Below are 26380 nucleotides of genomic sequence, written 5' to 3'. Positions count from 1 at the left end.
CACCTGCTCCGGCTCCGGCTCCGCGCCGGCCCGCCCCACCTCGGCTGCCCGGAGCCGCGCGCTGCCGGCGCGATGGTCTGCGGGGGCTTCACCTGCTCCAAGAATTGCTTGTGCGCCCTCAACCTGCTCTACACGGTGAGTCGTGGGCGCGGGGGAGAGGGCTTTGTCCTCCCCTTCCCCCCTCCCCGCGCCCGGCGGCATCCCTCAGGCAGCGCTGGGAGCCCGGGACTGGCGAGCATGGCGCTGGGCGGCAGGTGGCGGGGCTGGGGCTGGGGCTGGGGCTGGGGCTGGGCGGGAGCAGGCGGCGGCGCTCCAGCCGCGCAGGGCGTGGGGCCGGGCTGGGCAGCCCGCCTGGGCGCTGGATCCGTGCGCTGTCCCACGGCACCGCGCTGCTGGTGAAGTAGAAGAGAAAAGGGCCCCTGCTGTGCCTCTGGCTGCCGAGCGCCGAGATGTGTCCGTCTCCTTCCAGATCAAACTCCACCTCGGGCTCTGCTGGGCTGTTGCTCCTTGTGCTCCTCAGGGGCCAGGGCACCTGACACGCTGGATTTCCCCTCTCTTTGGTTTCTGCTTCCTAAATCAGTGGTTCTCAACCTCTTGTTTTCGAAGCTGGAGGCAGCCCTCGTTGAAAGGCAGCTTTCCCTTTGCTTTTCACCTCTTAAAAACATGCCGGGTCAGTTTTCTCCCACCATAAAGAACTCGGAAACCTGTTGGAAACCTCTGGGTTTGTCTCCAAAGTCAGGGTTGTGCCCCTCACAGCACTACATCGCAGCACCCTTGAGAGGATTTCAAGCTCCCCCCCTCTCAGCACTCTGGCTGTGAATCACTGCACCCCAGTGTCTTCCGCCTCCTACCTTTTGTACTCCCCTCCCCAATCTCTTGTCACACCCTAGAAGTCAAGCATACCCAGAGCAAGAATCCTTAGTGCCTTTTTCTTAAAGTTGAGGCTGAATCTTCCGGCTCCCTCTTAATCTAGAAAGGTGTCCTGTGTCAGTCGTGTCTGCCTGAGAGCTTGGTTCTGGGCAAAATGGGCTCTGCACGAAAGCTGTATGTAGGCTCTATAACTGAACGAGTTCATTTAATAGCCGTGTGTGTATGATGAACAGAACGAGGAAGCAGTGAGCTACTGTGGAGTTTCAGAAGTATGTGACAGTTTCGTATTACTTTTTTTTTTTTAATGCGTGATAGCTCAGAGTTGGTGCGAAGAGTTCTTCTGGCTGTGTTGAGGGTAGAGATGATCTACAAGACTTTACTTGGCATCTCTTTCATTCAAAAGTTACATATTTGAATGTCTGGCTTACAAGAGCATTCAATTTTTTAAAATAGACTTTCAGTGGTACCCAGTTCCCCCACCCCCTCCCTTTCCCTCATATTGAGCTTGGAGCTGCTTACAAGTTTTTTACTGTTGTTATAATAGTTGTATTTTGATGCTAAAGCCTTCTAAAACAATCCTTGGTACAGAAGTGGGGAGAAGTATAACTAGAGGCCGCTGTTCCCTTTTACAGGCTTCCTGAACAATTACGTTAAGTTCATGCCTTAGTGATAAACATTCATACTTCTTATGTGAACAGGCACTTGTTTTTCAATGTATGATAAGTAAGCTTAGAAATCCAGGATCAGAAACAACTGGTACACACAGTGAGTGGTGTGGCATGCTGGCACCTTTTACTATCGTTTTGGTCTGTAGAATATCATTTTGGTCTCTAGAATCTGAGTTTAAGGCAAAAGTCTCTATCTGATATGGATGTGAAGAGAATTTCTAAAGGGAAGATAGAGAGAGAGAATGATATGTAAGCAATGCAGAGATGTCACCATGGATTCAATGTTGTTATCTGTATAATTCTTTACATAAGAGGAAAAGAAGGACCAGCACAACACTGAGTGACATCTTATTTTTGGTGCTGGATGTGAGTGATTTTTAAGAAGTTATCGCTGCTTTCTCCAATAAATCAGGTAGTAGCCAAATCCAAGGGTGAACAGAGCCTGTGGGCATACTGAGCCCCAAGCAGGGAAAGCTGACTTCTGAGAGCTGTGTGATATTTAAAGCATCTGCACAATGTACCGAGAGCAGGGTCTCTTTCTGACAGCTCTCATGAGTAGAGTTTGTTTTGTGGGTGGCACTTGTGAAGTATTGGTGCTCTTCCCTGTTTTCGTCTGGCTCCTGTTGGAAATGTAATTATTTTTATGGAAAAAGGAACTTCTCATGATAAGAATAGTAGAGACAATAGGCATTTAAATCTGATAAGAAACTAAACTGTACATAGTGCTTGCAGATTTTGAGAGGCAGCAAACACTGAAGCTAGTTTTATACTTAATGCCTGGCTGTCTGGGCCTGATCCTGAAAGAGGTGATCTGTTTTGGTATTGCCCTGACAATGCCAAAAACCAAAGCACTCAAGGCAGGTCAGTGCACAAGACTTAAACTGGTTAAAGTTTTCAGATAGAAAAAAATGAAGTAACCAATTTATAAAAATGGCATACTTGCCTTTTAAAAATAGATAAGCACTTTATTTCCAATAATCCAGCATATAATTAGTAATAGGGATAAAGAAATCGGTTTCTAACCTGGTTAAATTGACAGCTTCTTTTTTAATGGAACATTATTATTGGAATTGAGACACTTTTTCTGTTTATATGACATATAATGGCTTTTGAATTAATGTCGAGAATTGTGCGTTCTTGCTGTAGCCTTAACAGATTGTAATTCATGTCTTGTTTTAAAAATATCCTAACTTTCAAAACAGCAAAGAAGGGTAATGCAATTTATATTCGCTTGATTGGTGTGTTGTGGTAAAAAATAAACCAATATTGTGTGTGTTGATAATGACAAGCCAGTTGACCTAAACCATCTGAAAAGGAAAAAATCAGTGAGTCAAAACTTTTTTGCCCTCTTCTAAAACCCGACTGCTTTCTTGGGTGTGTTTTGATGATTTTCTATTTGGGCATTAGAAGTCTACTTTAATAGCAGTTAAATCCCAATCCTGCAACTGCTTTTATGTGGGTAGCTTTTGTAACCATGGAAAATCTCATCAACCTCAGCATAGTTCACTGTGGACATAGGGATCCACCCATATACAATCTACTGAATACAAGTAGCTACCTTGAAGTCTTCAGGACTGCCTGGGTGTGTCTACACATTCATTAATGTGCAGTAACTATATTTACTGCACAGTAGCACCAGTGCATGTTTTTTGTGACACTTACTGTGCAGTAGCCTAATAATACTGCACAATAGGTTATTAGTATGGTTTTTGACTGGCACACTACTGCACTGTGTTATTAGGCTACTGTGCAATAAGCATCTCAAGTAGACGTACCCCCTGTGTATTTACCGGCGGGATTAAGATCTTCACAGAGAAATAAAGTAGTTTATTTTTCTATACTTAAATTGTTGTTGTTTAAAAAAGACTGGTTTAGATGACTATACATTTTCTTAAGTTTAAATCATTGCATTTTAAAAGTACTTTTTCTTTCTGCTTTTGCCATGACACTCACAACTGAGTAAAATAACTGTCCATACAGTATTATCAAGTTAAAGCGTGTGTGCATGTGTCAAAATCTCTAATATTTCACCTATAGGAACTTTTAGATTGGGGTGGGCAATTATTTCGGGTGGAGGGCCACTTAGTGAGTTTTGGCAAGCCATCAAGGGCCGCATGACAGGCAGCCAGGGGCAGATAAATATTAATTTTAAAAAATTTTAGGGGCCCCGCGGGATGGATAGAATGGTTTGGTGGGCTGCATTTTGCCCACCCCTGTTTTAGATGATAACTCCACCAATGTTTACCAACATTCATTGTTCACCTGATTTTCTTAAGGAGACACAGTCCCTTAAAGTAATCCTTGCTCTTGAATATTAAATAGAAGTATTTAATCAGGTTGTCAGAAAGGGAAAGGAAGAGTTTACTTCCCAGTTCGATTGAAAAGGTTGCTAGGCTCTGAGGATTAAATGGTAGCATGACAGCATGCCATCAGCAACCACTTATTTTGAAAAATTTGAGCAGCAGCTTAAATGTTCCTGCCAGAGCTGCAAGGCTAAATGTTCTCTGGAGTTAGGCTGTTCTCAGTGTTGACAGATGACAAACTAAGGAGCAATGGTGTCAAGTTGCAGCAAGGGAGGTTTAGGTTGGATATAGATCTTTCTCACTAGAGGGTAGTAAAACACTGGAACACGTTACCTAGAGAGGTTGTGAAATCTCCATCCTTGCAGGTTTTTAAGATCTGGCTTGACAAAGCCTTGGCTGGGATGATCTAGTTGGGGATGGCCCTGCTTTGAACATGGGGTTGGACTAGATGTGACCTCCTGAGGTCCCTTCCAACCCTAATTTTCTATGCTTCATTTTGAAACTTCAATTGCATACCATTTCAGCATTCAATAAACTAAAATAAACACTTCTATCAGCAACATTTCAAATGACATCCAAATGAATCTTAATTGTAGAACTTCTTTATAAACAGTGTTTGTGGTGTTTCCTGTTGGTGCCAGTATATACAGCCCTCTTTGACTACCAACTCTGGAGCAAGCCACATATAACGGTCCGTGTGAAAAGCATTGTTCCCTTAAAATGTCACTGGAAGCCCCAAAAAGGGTCAAGTGAAAAGTAACCCACCTATAATTTTCGTTGGGTGGTATTCAGTGATTTTGAAAGATCTAGAGTAGGTAGGACCAGCTGCTCTCAACTTTTAAGTGAACATAAATACAGACATACACTTCATTTTATAGATAGATAGATGATGGTACTTTAAATATTTAATATATAAGCTTGCTGGTGTGCGGGCCGGGCCCCGATCCCGCCGCCAAGTGTGAGTCGGGAGGGGCGATCCGCGGCCCGTCTTTGCGCACGCGGGCTGTGGCCAGCAGCCTGGGCACGCGGGGTCGGAGAAAACCGGTGGTGAGCTAGAATTAGTCACAAACGCGTAGTGGTTGATTGAAAAGATTATTTACTTACACCCAAAGATGGTAGTGGTGTAGGCTGGACAGCTTTCCAGGTGCAGCTCCGCTTAAATCCTCGTTGGAGGACTATGACAAATTCTTTCCCACTGAGTTGTTTAGGCTCCGTGGGTTCGGTTAGGTTCCCTGGTCCCCCGGAGTTGTTAAGGCTCCGTGGGTTTGAAAATTGGGTTTACAGGAAAGGGATACATCTTGGATTGCGCTCGGCAACGGGGAGAGGCTAGAGGCTGTTCGTTCTTTTGTTCCCCCCTCTGGAGTAGTTAAAGCTCCGTGGGTTCGATTGTTAAGCCTCTATTGCCTGCTTGAGAAAAGCATTGGGTCCGTAAGGATTCGCAGCGCTTGGAGATCTCCACGCTGAGTGAAGTCTCCTCCTCCTGGTGTTCGTGGAGTCCTCCAACTTGGGCGGAAACCACTCAAGCCTTTTGTACGGCTAGCAAGCCAATAGCTAGCCGCCACGTGTGCCTACATTTAGAACCGGCCAATAATGTGGTGCAAATCTAAATACAAATGGCGGGAACTCCTTTGCACCGTATATCTCTGAGATGCAAAAGAAATGCACCATGCAAAGAAGCTGCAAATTGGCGGGAAATCCCCTGTTGCACCAGAGTTCTCTCCCACAGCAGAGAACTCTACCGTGCAAAGAAAGCTACAGTTTGGGCAGGAACAATAATTTAGCGGTGCCGAAGCACACACAAACAAAAACCACAACTTTGGGTTGTGACAGCTGGCATAGATCATGTCAGTCCATTGCATGGCTCTTGTTACCAGTGTCTTCAAGTACGTTGACAATGGATGACAGTGACTTCAGAAAACTCAAGTATTTTAAGATTTATGTGGCAATGTCTGGAAATGCCTTCAACTGTACAGTCCCTCAGTTTGTTACCACACTTGTGAGTTATGCTTTTTTTTAGACTTACCCAGATAGCAGATATTGATCTAGACAGTTGGCAATGTTCATGGTTTAGTGTGAACTGGCAGTAGTCCACGCAAATCCTATCGCGTCTGCACACACAACCCAGAACATGAGAGTAGCTTAATTGGCTGAAGGAATGCTCTTCCAGCAAATACAATGCATATCTCCATTGTTGCAAGGAATGGGTTGCTACAAACTTAACATTTTAGGCACAAACTCTTCCTTGTTCTGATCTGGATGCTGATGACCCCTTTTCCACTGACTGCCATTATAAGCAATCTGTTGTTAGATTCATAGAACGACAGGCCAATGTTTTGAGAAGTGTCCGTTATTTTGCGTGTTTCAGTCTCTGCGTGCCTAACTTAAGATACACCAGACCAGATTCTTTATGTTGCTCTAACAGTATAACAGGTGAGGAAAAAGGCCCTGAGAAATGCCCAACCATAAAGGAATTTCCTGGTTGGTGTATAGCTGCCAGCGCATCTAGAGAAGGTTCAGTGGGGTTTGTAAGGAGAAGGAGGGGGCATGGAGCACACTGTGGTCTGGCTAGTCTCAGCCATCATGATGGTCCCTACGCAGATTTAAAAACCAGTATAATTTAGAGTAGCCCTGAGGCTGGCCTTCTCTGGAGCTCCCAAACATACGGGGCACAAAGGTAGTTCAAAGCTGCTTTTCCTTGCCTCCTACCTCCCCTGTCCCTCTTAAGAACGGGGGTCTGCAGGTCCTCAGCAGTTCCAAAAGTCTGGCACAAGGTTGCTTAAACTGGGCACATAAAAATACTTATCCTTTTTGAAAATGCAGCCCCATAGGTTTTCTGCTGGATGACCTAAAGCAAACCCTCTTCTAATACCTGTATATCCACAATAGGGATGAAACATTTAAGGCATTTTTAACAGTCTGAAAGTAAATTGAGTTGTATGCTGTCTTTGACTGAAAAGCAAATTTAATTTGATCTGAACTGACAAACAGTGCACAGAGTAGAGGCAGACTGTTAAGTCAACTGTAGAATTCCCTTTTGTGATCTACAGCAATCCTGGTTCCTTTCACGTATGTTGCTTGTTTCACAGTATTCCAAGGGTGTGCAGTAACCAGCCTTCTGATAACTCCTTATTTAAACCAATGCCCTACTTCCCATTAAAAATTGGTGAGGCGTTTGGCCTGTCTTCAGTATAGTTGCTTCAGTGTTCTGGCACTGAAGCAAAGTACAGAGGTATTCACTCAAATCTGGTTGATGTCTCGGTTACATTTTGGCTACCATAGACAGCACTGCCTTTATAAAACATTGTGTTACTTATTTTCCTAAAGACACAAAACAGTGTTTTGGGCTATGGATTTATGGTTAATCAAATACAGCTGAATAGAACATACAGTATTCCAGGGCACTCTGCATTTGTAAACAATTGTATTTCTGTGGAATATAGTAAGCTTTTAGTTAGTCAAAGAAGAGTTTGCGTTAAATGAGTTTGGAATTCAAGACCCTTTAAAATTATCAATCCTATGTGTATGTATGCAGAAATGCACCCTGGTGTACTTCATCCTCAGTGCATTCTCTTTTGCTTTATATCTTGTGTTGCATATCTGTCTAGGAAGCAGCACTATAAATATTTCTGTCTGATGACAGACAGATACATTCTGCAGAATTTCTAAGTAGAAATGATGATGCCATGCTTCATGAGGTTTAAACACTAAAATGCAATTCTGTAGTCTTGTGTGGTTCAGTGCTGAACTAACTCTTCTTTGAACTGAACCAAGTGAGAAGTATTGTTGAAAACAGAAAGCTAACCTTTTTTCCCCCTCTATAAGCCATCCCAACTGAAACAAAATAAATTAATCAAAATAGCAGAAGTACTTGTGCGCTCTCAATGCAGAAAAGATGAAGGTTGGCTTTGTAGTTAAAGCACTTGACTTGGAGGTCAGAATTCAATTCCTGGAGGTGCTACAGACTTCCTGTGTAAGTTCAGTGAAGCTTTTTTATCTGTAGCTCTGTCTTCAGTAGAATAAGGATAAAACTAACTGACCATATGAGGTGTCCTGAGAATTAATTCAATAAAGACTTTGAGGGTGTTCTGGTATTATAGTGTTAGAGCTGTACAGATGCTTTGGTAGGGGGTCTTGGAGCCTGAAAACTTGACAAGTTAAGGAAAAAGACTTTAAAATAATCATTTTTGGGTTTTTTTTACTTTGTTTAAAGTCAAGGCAGAAAATGAAGATCTAAAGAGCAAAGAATCATAAAAGAGCCAGTGAATAATCCTTTGATCGTGCTAAGGATGATGTAACCTAGTTGCATATGGCTAACGCTTGTTGAGCTTTTCACTATTTCACTAAGAAAATGTATTGCTGCTCTGCATATGAATATTTATTTACTTTGGATGCACTTGTGAAGTTTAAAGAATGTACCAAAAGGCATGCTGTTAGTTCATTACTCTACAATCAGGAGTGGTGCCAACTGTGGTTAACCTGTTCCCTGTACCCAACTACCTTTTAAAAACCAACTCAGATATATCTGAATTGTAGTTGCATCTCCAGGTTGCAGCATATCTGTGTCCTACGATGCTTTCTTTGAAGTCCTGTAACAGTGATTCTCTGCCATGGTGTCATGACACCCTAGGATGCCTTGAGATCCTCTCAAGGGTGCTGTGGAGTCCCATTCAATGTTAGCAAAGTTAGGTATGCAAACATGATTCACAAGATAAACCCAGAGATTTCAAATAGGAATCCATAGTGTTAAACCATTCTAATTTATTGGGGCCTTTCTAAGTTCAACGTAGTAAAAAAACAAGTGAACCATAGGAGCTGGCACTTTATGAGGAGTGTCTCAAGTCTAAAAAGTTTGAGAACCGCTGTTCTGGGGTTTAATTTGCAACTGATAGATGCTCTGGCAGGGTTGACACAAAAGGACTTCCAAACTAAAGCATGGGCTTTACATTGGTTAAGGCACGGAATATTGTGTGTGTATTTATACCTAATATTGTTTTCTCACTCGCACAATCACGTACCTTGCACATGTGCCCCATCCCCATCTGCTTACTAAGGCTAGGGGCACACATTAAAAAAGCCTGAGCCTGAATTGATTCAATCTTTGCAGGTTAGTCTCACCTGGCTAGGCTAAATCACTTAGTAACTGCACAGACATCACAGACATACAGGCACATACCTGAAGTGGCTTAGGCTAGAAGCCAGGGGACATTAGAGTAGCCCTCCCTCCCCTTACACAAGGCTGAGATGATGGTGGTGTGGCCAGGCCCCAGCAGGATTAGGGAGGGGTTCCCCCCTCCTTGATAACAGAGCATTTATTAGCTCTGTTATCAGCATTTATCACCCCATCAGAAAACAAACAGCCTCTCTCATTATTCATAGATTCATAGACGTTAGGGTCAGAAGGGACCTCAATAGATCATCAAGTCCGCCCCCCTGCATAGGCAGGAAAGAGTGCTGGGTTTAGATGACCCCAGCTAGATGCCTATCTAACCTCTTCTTGAAGACCCCCAGGGTAGGGGAGAGCACCACCTCCCTTGGGAGCCCATTCCAGACCTTGGCCACTTGAACTGTGAAGAAGTTCTTCCTAATGTCCAGTCTAAATCTTTTCTCTGCTAGCTTGTGGCCATTATTTCTTGTAACCCCCAGGGGCGCCTTGGTGAGAAAAGTCTCACCAATTCCCTTCTGTGCCCCCATGATGAACTTATAGGCAGCCACAAGGTCACCTCTCAACCTTCTCTTGCGGAGGCTGAAGAAGGTCCAGGTGCCCTAGTCTCTCCTCATAGGGCTTAGCTTGCAAGCCCTTAACCATATGAATGGCCCTTCTCTGGACCCTCTCCAGGTTCTCCACATCCCTCTTGAAGTGTGACGCCCAAAATTGCACGCAGTATTCCAACTGCGGTCTGACCAGCGCCCAGTAGAGGGGAAGTATCACCTCCTTGGTTCTGTTCGTCATGCATCTGCTGATGCACAGTAAAGTGCCATTAGCTTTTCTGATGACTTCGTCACACTGATGACTTATGTTCATCTTGGAGTTCGTCATTAGTTCAAGTTCTTCTTAAACAAAGAAGGAATGGAGGTGTGACAGCTGAAAATTATGTCTGTGTGATAAAGGTGCTTGCGGAAGGCTCTATGAAGATTAGACCAAGTGTTTTTTCTGTCATTTGTTTAGATATTAAGCTATATGTTGTTGCTAAGAGCCTAATTAAAGTTTAAGATGTAGTGAGGCCTTGTATAAAGTAAGGCCTAGTAAATTTAGCAAAGCCTTGAAGTAAGTAAGGCCCTGTGGCGCAGTTAAAATTAACTTTTTCAAAGGAATGCAAGGCTTGTACTGCTGTTGGTCAGTCTAAAGAGAGTTGAAGTAAAAAGAATCTAAATGGCTGTAAATTATCAGCACAGCTCAGAAATTATAAATTAGCCAGCACACATGGAAACCATTCAGAAGGAACATATAGCTCTGTGAAAAGGATTAATTAGCTGTTGACTTGGATCAGTGGGCCTGTGGATCTCGAGGAGCCCAAAGACTGAATACCAGGGTCCTTCCTGGTACCTCTTGGACAGTGCTGATTGGGGACACCTGACTTCACTGAGCATTGTGGAAAGAGAAACTTGTCATACATCGGGCATCAGAGGGGACTGCTGATAAGTTGCCAACGCGAATTATTATTGTCTGTCATTATCTGTCTTGGTATACTACGTGTAGTTGTGTTTTTGTTAACCTTTCTTACCTTTCTATCCCTGACCATACTCTCAATCCTGAGCCCTCCACTGGCGACTGGGAGAGGAGGGACATTACCAGCTGAGCTATTGATTACCTCCAAAAAGCCCTAAGCTGACACTGCTGTCTGCCACAGCACGGACCATAGCCAGCATGTAGCCTGCTGGCTAATGCTGAGGTGTCTGTGTAAGGCAGAGGGGACAGGGATCCCTGCTTAGCAGGGAGTGGGGAGGGGAGGGGGAGAGCAGGAGGAAGTCAGGCAGATGCTGTGCCTGCAAGTCTGTGCTGGAGCTGCAGCCAGGGAGCAGAGGGGAGGGCCCAGCCCTGCTGTGGAGCAGAGATCCCTGTCCAGCCCAGAGAGCATGCCCAGATGCTGGGGGAGTTGGATTTAGCTTAAACCAGCAAGGGGGCTGGGACAGACATTGCATAAACTGGTTTGAGCCAAATCAGTTAAGTCTGATACCACATTCAACCAGGTTTATCTCAAGCTGGTTTCAGCCATTTTCAAGCTGGTTTATGTGCACTGAACATCTGTTCTGTTACAGGTTTAAACCAGTTTCTGATCACTTAAACCGGTTTATGTGTAATGGCTGTCCCTAGCCTAAGACCTCAGTGGGGTCTTTCCCAACGAGGGAAGAAGGCAAGCTGCCAGTGATCAGACTTGCTGACAGGCTTTCCTGGGGTATCGGGGGAGAAAGGAGTAGCTCCCTAATGTCTTCTGGCAAGAAAGCACACCTTTTGTCAACTTAGTTGTGTTCTAGCTAGGAGGCTGTGAATGTGTGTACGTCCCTCCTAGTGTTATATTTTTGTAGCATTTAGTTCTGCTACAAATACATGTCTGTTCTCAGCCTAGGTAATGCTTCATGTGAGCCAGTGGTGACGCATAAGGTGTGCACGTGCACCCCCTGACAGCCAGCACTCCCCGCTTAGGCAACAGGTGGGGGGGGCAGGTGGGAGTGCTGGTGCCCCCCTTGCAAGCACTAGGTAGGAAGTGGGGGTACCAGGAGAAGCACCACTGGCACTTCCGGGAGTGCCGGTTCATGCGAGCAGTTGCGGGGTTGCCCCCGTTCCCCCACCCAACTGGTGAGATTGTCCCCCGGGTCAGTGAAATCAGCCACGGGGGACCGCCCCCTGTCTCTGACTGGCCACTGCAGGGGCATGTTACCCCCCTGATTCAGGAGGCACCAGTCACCCATGATGTGAGAAAGTATGTATTAACTGAATCCCTTTCTCATTAAGTGTTCTGTACTGTAAAATTAATTAATTGCTTAGATATGGACTCTTGAAAATGTATACTGTGTTTTTTTTACAGGAAAGCAGAATGGAGTCTTTTGCATAGTTTTACTGTTAATTTTTATCCTCTAACAGCCACTTCCAGCTGAGCAATGAAATTCCTTTTAAGGTGAAAATGTAAAGTTTTTAGGTTACTGCAGTAAGCAAAGTTGCAAAAATTCTCCAACTGGTTTTGTAAGAATTAGAAGGTTGTAAGACATAAAAGCCTCGTATTGTGTTCTTTTTGCAGCTCTTTCACTTCTTAGAAGGAGCTGCTGGTGATCAGCACCAAGAGGTGTTTCATAACAAGAAGATTTAGATTCCGTCTTTTTCATTAGCTATTGAGGACATGCTGTAGAAGTCAAAAGTAAAATGTACTTCAGTGAAGGAGTCTGTAAAGCTGCCTACTTTGAAACATGAGCAATATGTGTATGTAAAAGTAGAATTACTTTGGATATTTTAGTAAGTCAAGCAAAGCACATTTGCCTTCTGCAAATATTCCAAACTGTCTTTGCGGGTGTTTTAGTTCTGTCGACACATTTCATCCTGCCCCAGTCCCCTTGAAAAAAAAAAAACTTATTATGTCCTTGGAGAGCTAGATTGGGACTCTTGCATATAGGTTGCTGGTATAATTCCAGCCCAGGTGACTAGTGACTGTTTCTGAAATATGTCAAGTCTCAGTCCAAATCTTAGTAAACAGGCTCACCCCAATGAACTTCCTCATGCTGCTTTCCATAGCAAAACCTAAGATTTGAGTACAAGGATGAAGATCAAATTAAACAGTGGTAAGTGTCTCTTGTGGACCAGCCCAGCTCTTGTGTGCCAGCACTACTGTGACTCCCTCCTTCTTTCATCAATTTCATAATCTGCCTAAAAGTGTTTTTCTTTATAATTTTAATATCATCACTGTTGCATAGATCTTTTTCATATTATAGTTTGATTGCAAAACCTAGTATTTTAGACAACCCCTGATGCCCCCTTCCCAGCATACTTTCTGCAGTAACAGGAAGGCAGAGGTGTCAGATCACGTAGCAGTTTGTGTCAGGAGGGAGTTTCCCTATGTGAGGATAAATCTTTCCTCCTGGTTTACTTCTGGATTATCATTCATTTATGCCATCCAGCGGGAACAGAGAATCCAGGGCTGAGCTAGAGAAACTAGCCCAACACGTTGCTTGTCATACTGATTACACAGTATATAGTTAGCAGTGTCTTTTGCACTGTTCTGAAGATATACTTCTGTATTTTTCAGATTGGGTCAAGTGCTCTTTTATTCTGTGTAGTTGTGCATGAGTGTGAGTACTGCTCTCTGGGTTGACCAAGCAAGCTTTTTTTTTTCAGCAGACCAATTATACTTCTTATTACAGTCTTACCAGTAGTAGTCAACAGTTCTAGCATTTACCCCAAGTAGAAACAAACTCGAATTAGACCCACTTGTTCTGTACAATGTTTTCTATTTATCAAGGTATTTTTGAGATTGCCATGAGAAGTTGTCTTGGGTTTTTGTTTTGGTTCTTGGCAGACTGTTACAAAGAGCATTGTGTCCCATTTTGTCTTTTGGTACTTAAAGGATCGACTAGAATGTGTAATTCTATGTATAAGAGAACAGGAACTCCTTGGGCACAGACAGAAGTGACAACTTGCACCTGATCTGACCACAGAAACCAGTCTATAGCCATGACCAAATACAAGTGCACAGCTGCAGACTGGTTAAACAGTAGCCAATCGGGCAAAAATCTGAACCCTCATTTTATGAGGGTTCAGATGAATCCATTTCAAACCCAGAGCATCTTCTGTAACTTCCGTCTGTGCTGCCTCCCAGCCTGTTGCTGTTCTCAGAATGGGAGTGGGGAAAGGGAGCGGGGGGAGTTCAGTCTGAGGTATTTTTCAGCCGTTGCTGGAGTGTGGGACAGGTGTATTGAAGCCCCCCCCCAGGTGAGAGGGGCTTCAATTCCAGGTCACCTACCTCACCCTCCAGCGCTGGCTGGAGAACCCCTAGAACAAGTTCCCTCTGCTCCTTTCCCCACTCCCATTTTGAAAACTGCAGCCAGATCTCCCCCAGGCAACAGTGAACTTCTGTTTGGTTCGGGGCATTGTTGTAACTCAGAACACTTCCTGCAAAGTATTCTGAGTTACGGGGGAGAGGGGGAAGCTGTGCTTCTGTCTGTGCCCCTTGTGATGACCTAAATAGATATTATGTATACTTCATGATTTTTTTTTTTTTGTCTAATTCATCTCAAAGTTGTAAATCCAGTGGCCTTCTTTTTTTCTCCCTGATTGAAGTGTAGTTTGTGAACCACTAGCCACATGTTACTGTGGAGGTAAGATATCTTTAATGAAATCTTGGTCCCCTTGATGTAAATGGTAAGACTCATCAACTGCAGTGGGGCTGATTTTTCTCCCTTGTGAGCAGGCAGTATGGCTAAGTAGGCATAATTTCTTTTAGTACTCTAAAAAAGCATTGAGGTGCAAAACTGTTTGACTAAGATCTTAAAATAAATCCATGCTGGAAACATTCTTGCTGTGTACAAGGCACCTACATGTATTACTTTTTTATAACCCGTGTGAATATTCTGCTTAAACCTAGTTAATTAGGGATGAGAAAAGGAAAAATCTTCCTGGTGAATATTAGAGTTCCCTGCACTTTTAACAGTAAAATAGCTTTCTGCAGTGGTTTAAGACAGTGAAGTGTGAAGAATGGGCATAGATGAGAACAAGTAGACATTGCACTTTAAATTGGCTGACTTGTGAGGCTAATTTGTAACCTAATAACGTAACACTCAGACATTACACCTCCTATCCCAAAATATCTGGCTCACATGGCAGTACACATTTTGCATACATTTAGGTTCATATTAGCTTCATCATGAATTCTGCTATTTGCTGAAACTTTTCAATTTTTTAGACTAAATTACAAGCTTTGTTCTCATCTTTGAAACTGTTCGGATACAGGAAAATCCCTTCTAATATATTTTTGTCTTTATCTCCCCTCATGCCCCTCTGCATACACACACTAGCAGTAGGGTGCTTCCTTGGACTTGAGGAAATACCAAACATAGGACAAGGGAGAGTGGTTTTCCTCATGTGGGAGTAACAATTGTAGGGATAGCTCTTGCAAAATACATATTTGCGTGAACAGAGGAAGGAAAATACCCAGTGTATTTTATCATCGTAAAAGCAGTGAATGCCATTTTCCCCCCCATCAGTCTTTCTTAGTGACATTGTTATTTTCTGCATCTCAGAAGTCATATTTTGAGTACTGGACTTTAAAGGTACTTAGGCACCTAATAGGTGCTTTTGCAAATCTCAGCTACATATTTAGGCACATCTTAAAAAGCTGTTCTCTGGGTAATTATTTTGAAAACAAGGATTTGTGTGTGTGTGTAAGTAAGAAAGAGTGATCAAGTGTCATTATGTACCTTTCTTTTTCTGGATGGAAACAGGAAGATAAAAGCAGTACTCCTATTGTATTTGTAATTGGTAATATCAAATGTTTGTACTGGTTTAAATGCATGTGTCTATGTATGATTACAAGCCTTTCAGTTATTTTGGGCAAGACCAGTAAATTCAGACACCGTATTTGTGGGATTATCATACTTTTATTTAAAGCAAATGAGACATCCTTGGGCATCTTCTTGTATCCTTTGAGAGGTATGTGCAATTACTAATTATTTTGCCTACTACTTCCTTCCTCCTGTATCCCATCACAGATGTTTTCCTGTCATGGATTTTTGCATGGCTCAAACATTTTTCTTTGTGTGTGTTGTTTTTTTATTTTTTTTTAGTTTTTTAAAGCATGAAAACAGGAAAGGCTGGTGCTTCCTGCTCATAAAACAATACTTCCCATAAACTAACTGGGTTACAATCTCCATCTCTGAATACCTTCTTTTTAAAAGATGAAGGAAACTATTCATGAGTGCTTTTTAATTTGTTTTGATTATTGAAATATCTTTATTATGAAGTCAGCACTATTTTTTAAAAGAAATGTTTAGTGAGGGCAAGGCCCCTTTCTGTTTTGCCAGCTGCAGTATTTGACACATTGATCTAATAAGAAGCATATTTTTGTGTGACTTCTTTAACTGTATTGTCCCAACATAAACCGTTTAGAGAATGCTGCACAAGATTAACACATGCAATGTTGAGTGGAGTATTTTCTTGCATGGTCCTTTTTTTTTAACCCACTCACATAGCAAAAGAGCTAAATAATATCCTGGCTCTGTTAAAGACGCTTTGCATTTCTCACAAGAACTTCCTCATTGTCTTTCATTCTGTGGAATATGAAACTAATCCTTTATACTGGTCTGTTTTCAAATATAAATGTACCACCTTGTTATATTGGTGTTTCAGTTCTCTTGTACTTAGGATGAAATATGTTAGAAAATAAAATGTACATTAGAGTCAGGGAATTGAGCCCTCATCCTTTAGTGGCTGAAAGAATTGCAAAAGCCTGAAAGAGAAGTGACACTCCTATAATCACTGACTGGTTTATAAAAGTTTGCAGTTTTAGTAATGGAAGAATTTTCCTATTAAGTCAGCATCCTCCAAGGGAGAAAGGTAAGTATCTTTTTCTAAAAATTTGGTGGAAGTTCTTGGAATATGCTGAAAAAGAGTCTTCACTTGCCTCCAAGCCAGAAAGTTTGAAAAACTTCTTTGAATATTGAAGGAGAGAGCAAGTTATATGAGAAGGATCTGCCAGAGACTTGGGGGTGGCCAGAAAAGAACAGAACACAAGACTCTCCTTTCTGGAGGTTGAATTGAGTCAGAGGGGCACAGTTGATGGACAATATCTGTCCTTATACCTCAGTTATGATAGTATAAGAGTGATATTGTAGCTGTGGTGGTCCAGAAATTACACAAGAGGCAAGGATTTGGGACCAATTACAGTAAAATATCTGTTCTCTGGCATCCCTGGGATAAGGGGATTGCTGGCTATGTAAAAATTCTGATTGTCGGAAACAACCTGGCAAGGGGGTAGGGCGGGGGCAGTGTGGTGGTGGCTGCATGCTGAGCAGCAACAGCGCAGGGTAGTGGGTGGTGGCAGCGGCCGCACGCCAAGCAGGGGACAGGAGAGGTGGTGGCAGCCTCACGCAGAGCAGCAGCAGCACAGGGTAGTGGGTGGTGGCAGTGGCTGCTGCGTGCAAGCTTTCCCCTCCCTGTCCCCCACGTCTGGCTGGTCGCCCAGAAATTCCGGCTAGTAGTGTGTGCCAGTTGGTCAAATCCTAGATAACAGGAATTTTACTATATGTAGTTGGGATAGACTTAGGCACGCTTTTGAATGCAACATGTTCTTGTCTTGAGAGCTGACAAAGAACATCTTGCATTCAAAAGCTTTCCTAACTCTATCCCAAATGCATAATCCAATAAAGGATATCACCCTAAAAAATCATTGCCTCTCTATAAACCTTTGGGTAGGACTGTCCTACCTTAATGGCAGGAAACGTTGGTGCTAACAGCATTTTCCTACATAGCAATCAATCCTATTTTTTTTTTTTTAATGTACTATTTTTTTTTCTCTCTTTTTTTTTCTTCTGTTTTTCCCCCACTAGCTGGTTAGCCTGTTGCTGATTGGAATTGCAGCATGGGGGATAGGCTTTGGACTCATTTCTAGTTTCCGTGTTGTTGGAGTGGCAATCGCAGTGGGGATCTTTCTCTTCCTGATTGCTTTGGTTGGATTGATCGGTGCAGTGAAACACCATCAGGTGTTACTCTTCTTTGTATCCTTTTTGATGTGGTACTTAAAGCTGACAAGCTGCATTTGTCTTACCAGTACACTGACATAACCTACACATGGACAAGCACCTAGTTGTGGTAGGCACTGCCCAAACTGGACAGAAAGACTGCCCTTCTGACAAAAATTATAATCTAAATAAAATCTCATTCCTAATCTGTGAGCCACCATTTTATCTCTTCTTAAAGCACTTTGCTCCCATTTATCCTGTGTAGAGGTAGGTTTTTTTCCTGTTTTGTTTTGTTTTTTTAAACTAGCTGTTCTCCTTTTATTTGTATGAGGAAAGATGTGGCTTCTGTAAGAACCACATTACACAGTGTTTAGGAAGTCATTGGTGCCTTTTTCTGTGTGTTTTCCCTTACCCAGTTAAATCACAGATAAAAGTAATAGGGTAAACAATCCGTTATCAATGAAAGAAATAATGACTCTGGGGTATGTGGTTTACAAGAATTGTTAGATTACATGTCTGAGTAATTATATATTTCTCAAGTGCCAGTAGGATTTTTGCATCCCCATGACGTTGGTTGCACTTACTTCAGTTACCTTTTTAGTGCTGTTACATTTGTCCCTTTCTCTGCTTTCTTTCGCATCCTGTCATTAATTGTCAACCCAAATTAGAAATGAGCTTGGACCCAGTGCTCTGCTGACAGAGTGCCCCATTAAATTCCTGTTAATACTATGCAAGTAGTTTCTTGTGATGCCCTCTATGGTTAAATTATTATTATTGTGTTCTGTTTTCATGCTCGGAGGGGAAAAAACAATTTATTTCTCATGAAGATGACACTATGATTTTCAACTTTTGCTAGTAGCTTAATTTCCAGAAGTAGACAAATGTCATTACACTGCACACAATACCAGTGCCCAAAGAAGGGAATTTGTGCCTAAAAGCTTGTAATGAACAATTTTTGTGACTGTTTAATTAGTTTAATAAAAGATATCACATTTACCCAAAGAACCTTGTCTGCTTATGTCCTTTGATCAACACGGCTACAGCCAACAGCCTTCATTACACTGCGGTAATCTACTCTAGACAGCATGTATATGAGTCTGAAAGCTTGCATCTTCAAATGTAATAATAGGTTTTCTTTTTACTTTCAGGAAGATGCATTTAAAAGCAAATCTATTATGTATAAGGCTGCCTATTTTAATAGTTCCTCCCTTGCTTGCGTTCATGCAGGTTAAAGTCACATCCTGTAATAAGTTAAGACTGAGTCACTGAAGGGGAAAAAAGAATGTTTGAACAAAGGGTGCTATCTGCCCATTAGGACTGCTTGGTCAATTATTTGCTTCATGAACAGGAAAATAATTCAAACCCTAGATGACTAGGGTATTGGTAAAGGGAGTACAGAATTCTTCACTCCTGGGTCTCCAATTTTAAATGCAGCTGAGGCTTGTAATGCCTAAAGTAGGGTCCAGCAACGTTTTTGGGTAGAGTGCCAAAAACACCTGCAACCTCGATTTGTAAGATGTTGGCATGGCAGGAGAACCACGAAGGGCCCAATCCTTGTTGTGGCAGCACAGCCCCAGCCCCTTCCCTGCCATCTGCTCCAAGGCATGCATGCCAAGCAAAATGCCTTTGTGTGCCACGCTCTGGCACCCGTGCCAGGGGTTGCCTACCACTATTATCTGGCAGCTGCATATCTATTTCTGAATGGCCAGACAGTGCACTTTCTGTTTCTCTTTGGGATGCCCTTGTCTGACAGGTCCTTGAGCTTCTGGGCACTGCTGCAGTGTCAGTAAGATGTGTTGCATATACTTATAATAGAAACCATGAAAATTAAAATGTTTTCTTTTTATTGAATTTTCTTATATTTAGCCCTTTTAAAGTATTATAAGAACATGTGATGAAACAGTATAGAAACTTTAAATGAATATGCCATGCCATGCTCGTTTAGCCATGCTTTGCAGAGTAGCTCCTTTTTCAGGTATGTACAGCCTTGTGCATAAGCAAACCAGCCAAACATAAGGGATTTTTCTTGTTTTGATGTTAAATTTGACCCTATTAATTGTACAGGATGGGTGTCAGATGTATAGCCCATGGGCCACAGCTTACCTGTGGAGCTGCTGTAGCCTTCCTAGGCCACTGGAAAGTAGGAATATGACCAAGTTGGAGTGGCTTGCTATAGAATTTGGGTACTTGGGCCCCAGCAGACATGGCATTTGGTGACAGGAGGGTGAGAAAAGGTTGATTATAGCACCTGCTGTCACTATCGTGCCCTACTTCCTCAATTGCCAGCCCTGCCAATAAACCATGCTGGATATGCTACCATGTGTCCAGTGCCAGTGCTAGAACTGCTGCTGTAGTATGGGGCATTGTTTCTTAACCTGTGGGTCACGATCCAGAAGTGGGTTGCAAGAAGATTTTAAAAGGTCTTGGGGAGGTCTGAGGAATATGCTGCAAGGCTGCATAGAGCTGGCGCACAGCGGTAGGAGGAGGCAGGGCAGCAGGACAACATAAAGTGGCAGGAGAGGGAGGGAGGGGGCTGGATGCAGCAGCTGAGGGGGAGACAGACGGACAGACAGACAGACAGACAGATGGACACTCTGGGTTGGGGACTGGGAGTGGGTCAAGGCAGGCTGATAGTTATGCTAATGGGTCCTAGTATGAAAAAAGATTGAAAACCACTAGTATGGGGCACATGGTGGGAGCCAGAGCTACCACCACTGTGTGCTCTGGGCTCAATCCAGCCTGCCACAAGCTCCGTGGTCTGCCCTTCTGTAGAATACTGTCACCCATTACTTTGTTTCCATGGTTTCAGCTCTGTGGATATGAAGACATATTTCATTTCTACGGATATTAAACCAAATGCTATACAGTGACAAAGAACGCCTTTTGTAAAAGAAGCAGAAATGTCTTGTTTGGAACCTACAGTTTCTTTACCTGTAAAATATAGTTTAGTACTGAGAAATATTGAAGTCCACAGATTGAGGACAATGGTAATTAATGTGTGGCAAATAAGCACTAATTCCCTCATGAAGAGGTCTCCTATATTGTTACAAGAGTGAATATTTATCAGCTTCTATAGCTGCTACAAATCCCAAAATAAAAAGTTTGAATGATGTAATCCTGAATTTGATATGCCTTGTCTTTGTGTAGGATTTGAATCCAAGGTCCAGTTCTAATCCCTTATAAATTTATTATGAAGAAAATCAGCTTTTGTGAGACAGAAACAGAACTGCAACACATTGTAATTAGGTTGCTCTTCCTTAAATTATGTCTTTCAGGTGCTTCTGGAGTCAGTTGTTTTCTTGTATTTCCATTGTTGTTTTAAGATGTTCACTCATCCAGTTAGAGGTTCCCAGGTTTTTTATATTCTTAAGCACCTTTAGTTAATTGCATACTGAGTATATATTTGTTAAACTCCTTTATTGTATGCTCCAAGTTCTTCTGAAGATGTCTCCTTAACTGTCTTCTTTCAGTATATGATTATTCTCTTGCTAGTGTTTGTTGTCCAGTTCTCCGTCTCCTGTGCTTGTTTGGCGTTGAACAAAGAACAGCAGGTAAGAAACCTGAATTTTCAACTGAACACAAATGTTATGTTGTAGATTAGTAGTACGTTAGATTGTGTTGTAGATTAATTTTTGCCTTGATGGCTTACTGAAATTATAATGTATGTGGTGTATTGCTTGCTCATGCCAGTAAGAGAGAATGCTGATCTTTTCAGTTTAACCAGTTAAACTTTAAAAGAAGCTATTCATGGGCATTAGCAACTTTTGAGTTCCCAGTAGAAATGTGTGTGGGTTCAGTATTCCCATTAATCTGTCTCTTCTGACTCTTCCACGTCTAGTCTTTCTGCCCAGATTTATGCACAGCACTATGATACATCAGTTTCGTCATGTGAAGTTCTGCAATGCCAGGCAAGCTGAACAAATATATGGTAATCTAAAATTTAAGATTACAGCCAAGGAGATAACGCTGAATTGCTCACGTTATATGAGTAAAAGGTCAACCACTGCATTGGTTACAAAGGTGACCTAGAAATATGGAGTCAAAGTAAACAAAAGCATTTTCATATTATATAATGAATAAGGCAAGTAACCAAGGCAAGAAGCATAGGCAGCCTATTAATGAATAAAACCTTGTTTTAATTAAGGTAGCCATGGGAGGTTGCATATTGGAGTGGTTAGGGCAGTGAATTGAGACTTAAAAGACCTAGGTTCAACTCCTGGCTCTGCCACTGTCTTATTGAGTAACCTTGGACAAGGCCCTTTCTTCTGTGCCCTTCAGTTTCCCTGTCTGTACGTGCCCTGGTGGGGATAACTGGATAATTAACAGCACATTTTTTTTTGGATCTAGTGAAATGCAGGTCCCATTAAATCTGTAAAATACAAGGTAACGGGGACACATGGTCAGTCAATCAGTGATGCAACTGATGCCTTTCTGATCTAGTTAGTCTCTAAGCCGCTACCCTGCCCTACCTTTTGCCTAACTGGGAACCTGTAAAAGTGGAGGATGATATATTGCTACTGTAAATCTGCTACATGAATTCTTATGTATTGCCTATCTCAGCCACTTTGTATGTTGTTTATTTCTGACTGTGTCAAGGTAGGGAGTACATGTGTAGAACCATGGCTAAGGCTCTGGTCTCCAATGAAATATGAATGATAAAAAAAGGATTGCATTCATTTAAATAAAGTTGACCTGTGTCTTCTAGAGTCAGCTTCTAGAGGTTGGATGGAACAATACAGAGGGTGCAAGAAAAGATATTGAAAGGAATCTAAATTGTTGTGGATTCAGAACTTTCAATCCAAATGACACCTGCCTTTCTGTAAGTTGATTACTGAGTTAAAACTTGTAACTTATCTTTGTTCTTTCTTTTTCAGAGGAGCATGCACTTGCTGTACCATATTTCCAGGAATAACTTGAAGCTTGAAAAAAAATCTTTTATATTTTAATGTTTGACATTTTATTGGTTCACTTTTATAATACTTAGCTACTTTCAGTGTTTAGAGATTTAACATTAGAAAGCACCACATGAGGACTTGATGATATTATTAATTATCATCCAAGAGCCTTTTAAAGCTGTTGGTCTTGAGTTAAATTAAGCAATCTAGAAACTATGGGCTCTTGGCATCTAGTTACTTGTACCATCAGGAAATGAAGCACAATCTGAAAGTTCCAATTTTTTTATTACAGGATTGTTTTGTAAGCCATCAGTGTTTGTCATGTGCACCAATTATAGAGGAATATTCAGGAATGGTACTGAGATTCGTAGGAGGCATAGGTCTCTTCTTCAGTTTTACTGAGGTAAGTGACTACAGGGTAGCTTACAATGTGGTATGTCTGCTTCTATATCAAGTCCATACGCTCTAGGTTCGAGGAATCCCATTCAACTTTTAAAGATCCTTTGACATTCAGACTTGCATTTAGGCTCTGCTTAAATGTGTCAAAAGGCAGATTTTATGTACTCAGCACGAGTATTTTTTCCCATAAGCGTAGCATCTTACAGCAGTGCTTCTCAGATTAAATTCTTAATACTACAGATAGTTAAATAATAGTTGTAGATATCAGTATGGTAGTAAGAAAGTAGCAGGATGCAGACAAATATATTGAAAGTACATAGATGTTAAACTGCCGTTGGAGACTGAAATAATATTAAAAAAAAAGCAGATGCAGAGAGAGTGTATGCATGTGCACTTTTTCCCTAGATGATAATTCTCTCTCAAAACAATGCATTCCTCCCTCTAGTAGTAATAAAATTTGTTTGGGTTCCCTTATAGTTAAAATACCATATTTACTTGAGTAGACGATGACCCTGAATATAAGATGACCACCCAATAATTAGATTCCATATAGTGCCTCTTCCATTGTTATAATAGGGAAAATAAATCTGGAGTCAGGTAGCTGTTTTGCTGTCTGCTTCCCCCCAACTTTCTTTCTCTCCTTACTGTCAGATCCTGCTCTCTCTGAGCACATGGAAGTGAGGTGCAAATTTGAAAACACTAGCCTTGAAATTGAACATGGCTGTAGCAGTTTGCATACAGTACCCATACACTTCGTTCATTGAGAATTAATATATGTGACCATTTTTTGAAACTACTCCAAGCTTTATCATAGGTATTCTATAAACATGCCGTTGAGTAGCATTTTGGGACTTACTTATATGTAGTATGAACTATGCATGATATTAGTTCAAAGCCAAAGGCTTATGATTTACCACATAGTTCATTGGGCTGGGCCCCACCAGAGTCAACAGCATTTCAAACCATGGTGACCCTGCAGCTCAGCACTGCCCAATATGTGTGCATACTCCAGATATACCTCTTCCTCCCCCTTCCCCTCCCCCACAAAGGATCCATGTATTAATTAGGTCCCACTCATAACTGGAACCAGGTGTTCTTTTCATGAGTCCTGGGATACTCTAAAACATTTATAAGCAGATGAGGTGCAAGGCAAACCTGGTCTGACTTCACCTCATGGAGGATGGGGCCACATTAATCATATGCTCCAGACTGAGTGAGGAGGCAGCAGAGGGATTCTGGATGAATTGTTTGGGGCCTCATTTTGTGATGTTTGCCAGGCATTTAAGGTTGGTGAGGAAATAAGACTCATTGGAAATGGGAAAGAGAGGCACAGCTCAGCTGTGAGGGTGAAGAGGAAGTAAAAAATGTATGCAGTGTTGTGGCTCACCATGACTTGAAAAAGAGTTGGCAGTGAGAGGGACTACACTTACTGATGACTACTGTATGTTTTCTTCAGATAAGTTGCATTAATCTCTCATATTTGGTACTAAGGGGAGCGTGTCAGGGCTGGTGCAGGCCTAGAATTACAGTACTTCCAGGCCCAGTGCCAGTTCCCCCTGGGGGAGTAACTGCCCGTTTTCACAGTGCATGACCTGGTTTCTCTGAATGCTGGCCTGGTTTTGTAGTACCACGTCCTTCTGAGCGCACGCTGCTTTTGGCAGCAGTTTAGTGATAGGTAATGTATTTAATGAGGTTTCCTTGTAACAATTATGAGTTGAGATCTTTTCTCCATGCCAGTTGGGGGGAATAACATCTTGTATTCAGGTCCATATAGTACTAATGCAAAAGTTTCCTGAACTTGTGTGCTGGAAGTTTTATTTTAACTCTCAGTAAACTATTCTAATTCATTTAAATCAGATAGTGAAAGTATGCTAAATGTCTCTCTCTTTCTCCCCATCCCCCCCACAGATTTTGGGAGTCTGGCTGACCTACCGATATAGGAACCAAAAGGATCCTCGTGCAAACCCTAGTGCATTTCTTTGAAAGCTTTCCCAAGGACTATTACTTTTTCCTGTTTAAAATATGAATTCTCCATTAATTGGCCTTCTTCCACATTAAGGGTGCTCTAAGCCCCTGTAAAAGAACCATCTGCATGGAGATATTTGTGCTTGTCTTTTTTTTTTGGTTTCCCATCCTCACTTTCTAGGATTCTCTTTCTTGAAATAGTTTTGTCTATTTTGTAGCCGAGCAGAAGCAGAACTCTCTTCTGAGCTGGTTAATTAGCTCTACTAGATCATAGCAGTTGATGAAGTTCACTGTATTCAGTGCATTTTATAGCACTTGGGTGTATTGCCTTATTGGGTGTAAAAAAAAAATAAAAAAAAATCTAATATTGATTTACAAAAATCCATGTGCTTTCTCATTAAAGTGATGAATTGTGTATTGAATGCCTGGAACTATGTGATCCTGTTGGAAAGTAGGATAAATTGTAGTAAGCTTATTTTTGTGTATAAGAACTGCCTCCCACATTGCTGTTTGGGTTGAAATTAATATAGAGAACACCTGAAATAATTTAAAAGGTTGATCAACTTATTTCCTTTCCTTAGATAATTGATATAAACAAACATGTTAACTGACTCCTGTTAACTGTTTTTTTCACAGCTTTAGCATTGCTTTTAAAGAGAAGGAAAATACATTTTTTTTTTTTTCATCTACATCTCAGCAAATGAGTGTAATGAATGAGGAAAATCAGGAAAATTTAGCCTATGGAGATTAATTTTAAATGTGTACATTTTTTACTTTTTCTGGTAAATGAATGAGCTCTGGCACCAAAAAAGCACCAGAATCAATAATGATATTTCATCTCATCAGTGTTACAAGTGCCCAAGATGTTCTTATAAAACTATTTTTACAGTTAGTACAACAATAACTTAGAAGTGTGATACTAACATTCATCCTCGGACTTGCCTATTTACCTTCACCCAGCAGTATATGATGCAGTATTGATTTGAAATGTGATTGATATACTGTAAAAATATTGTGGTGTTTTCAGTAGTTTGTTTAAAAATAAATTAAAAAGTTTAAAGGATTGTGTATTGTCATTTTTTCTGTGTACTGTAAAACAAGGAGAGGCTCTGTCCCTGATCCAACCTGCTCATGGAGATAGAGATGGAATAGAAACATAATATACCACAGACACAGATGGTTAGAAGGCTTAATTCCCAGGAATGCATCATGCTTTCTACCATGCACTTTTTTCTCTGGATTACACATAACGAAGAACGTAAATGGAATAGTGGTTGTTTATAAGACCAGGAAGAGCTCCAACAAACGGAAGTACAAGAAGATGGTTCACATGGTGAAAACTGAGGAGATGTGGAAGATCACTATCTGTAGAAGCATCTATGAAGAGCAAGGCAGCTAATGAAGGAGTAGGAGCAGGAGCAAATAAAGGATGTAGTTTTGTAGTAAGATTTGAAGGGTTTCCATTGGTATGCGAGTCCAGCCATCTCCCATTCAAGGCAGGGAAAACTGCATGGATTTCCCTATATGCCCAGTTTTTCTGAAGCAAGTCTCCACTTAAAGGTCCTGGAACAAAAATCAGCATTTGGATACTAGGTGAGAGGGTGGTAAATCCACTAGCAAT

General features: G+C 41.7%; 1 protein-coding gene across 1 annotated transcript; it reads left to right on the top strand.

Moving 5' to 3' along the window:
- The first annotated feature begins 50 nt into the window (after nucleotides 1-50).
- On the top strand, nucleotides 51-25822 carry TSPAN13 (tetraspanin 13). Its single transcript, XM_006274736.4, has 6 exons — nucleotides 51-135; nucleotides 17369-17536; nucleotides 20971-21051; nucleotides 22206-22319; nucleotides 22688-22798; nucleotides 24703-25822. The coding sequence occupies exons 1-6, from the start codon at nucleotides 73-75 to the stop codon at nucleotides 24775-24777; spliced, it is 612 nt and encodes a 203-aa protein (XP_006274798.1). The 5' UTR covers nucleotides 51-72; the 3' UTR covers nucleotides 24778-25822.
- Nucleotides 25823-26380: the final 558 nt, after the last annotated feature.

This window comes from Alligator mississippiensis, chromosome 5, assembly GCF_030867095.1.
Source record: "Alligator mississippiensis isolate rAllMis1 chromosome 5, rAllMis1, whole genome shotgun sequence".
Taxonomy (NCBI): Eukaryota; Metazoa; Chordata; order Crocodylia; family Alligatoridae; genus Alligator; species Alligator mississippiensis.
Note: the sequence above shows the minus strand (reverse complement) of the source record. Positions and strands in the feature narration are given on the sequence as shown.

Coding starts and splice junctions, on each gene's coding strand:
- TSPAN13 (XM_006274736.4), top strand. CDS start 73: ATGGTCTGCGGGGGCTTCACCTGCTCCAAGAATTGCTTGTGCGCCCTC. Junction 21,052..22,205: donor CGTTGAACAAAGAACAGCAG/GTAAGAAACCTG, acceptor TGTGTCTTCTAG/AGTCAGCTTCTAGAGGTTGG. Junction 22,799..24,702: donor TCTTCTTCAGTTTTACTGAG/GTAAGTGACTAC, acceptor TCCCCCCCACAG/ATTTTGGGAGTCTGGCTGAC.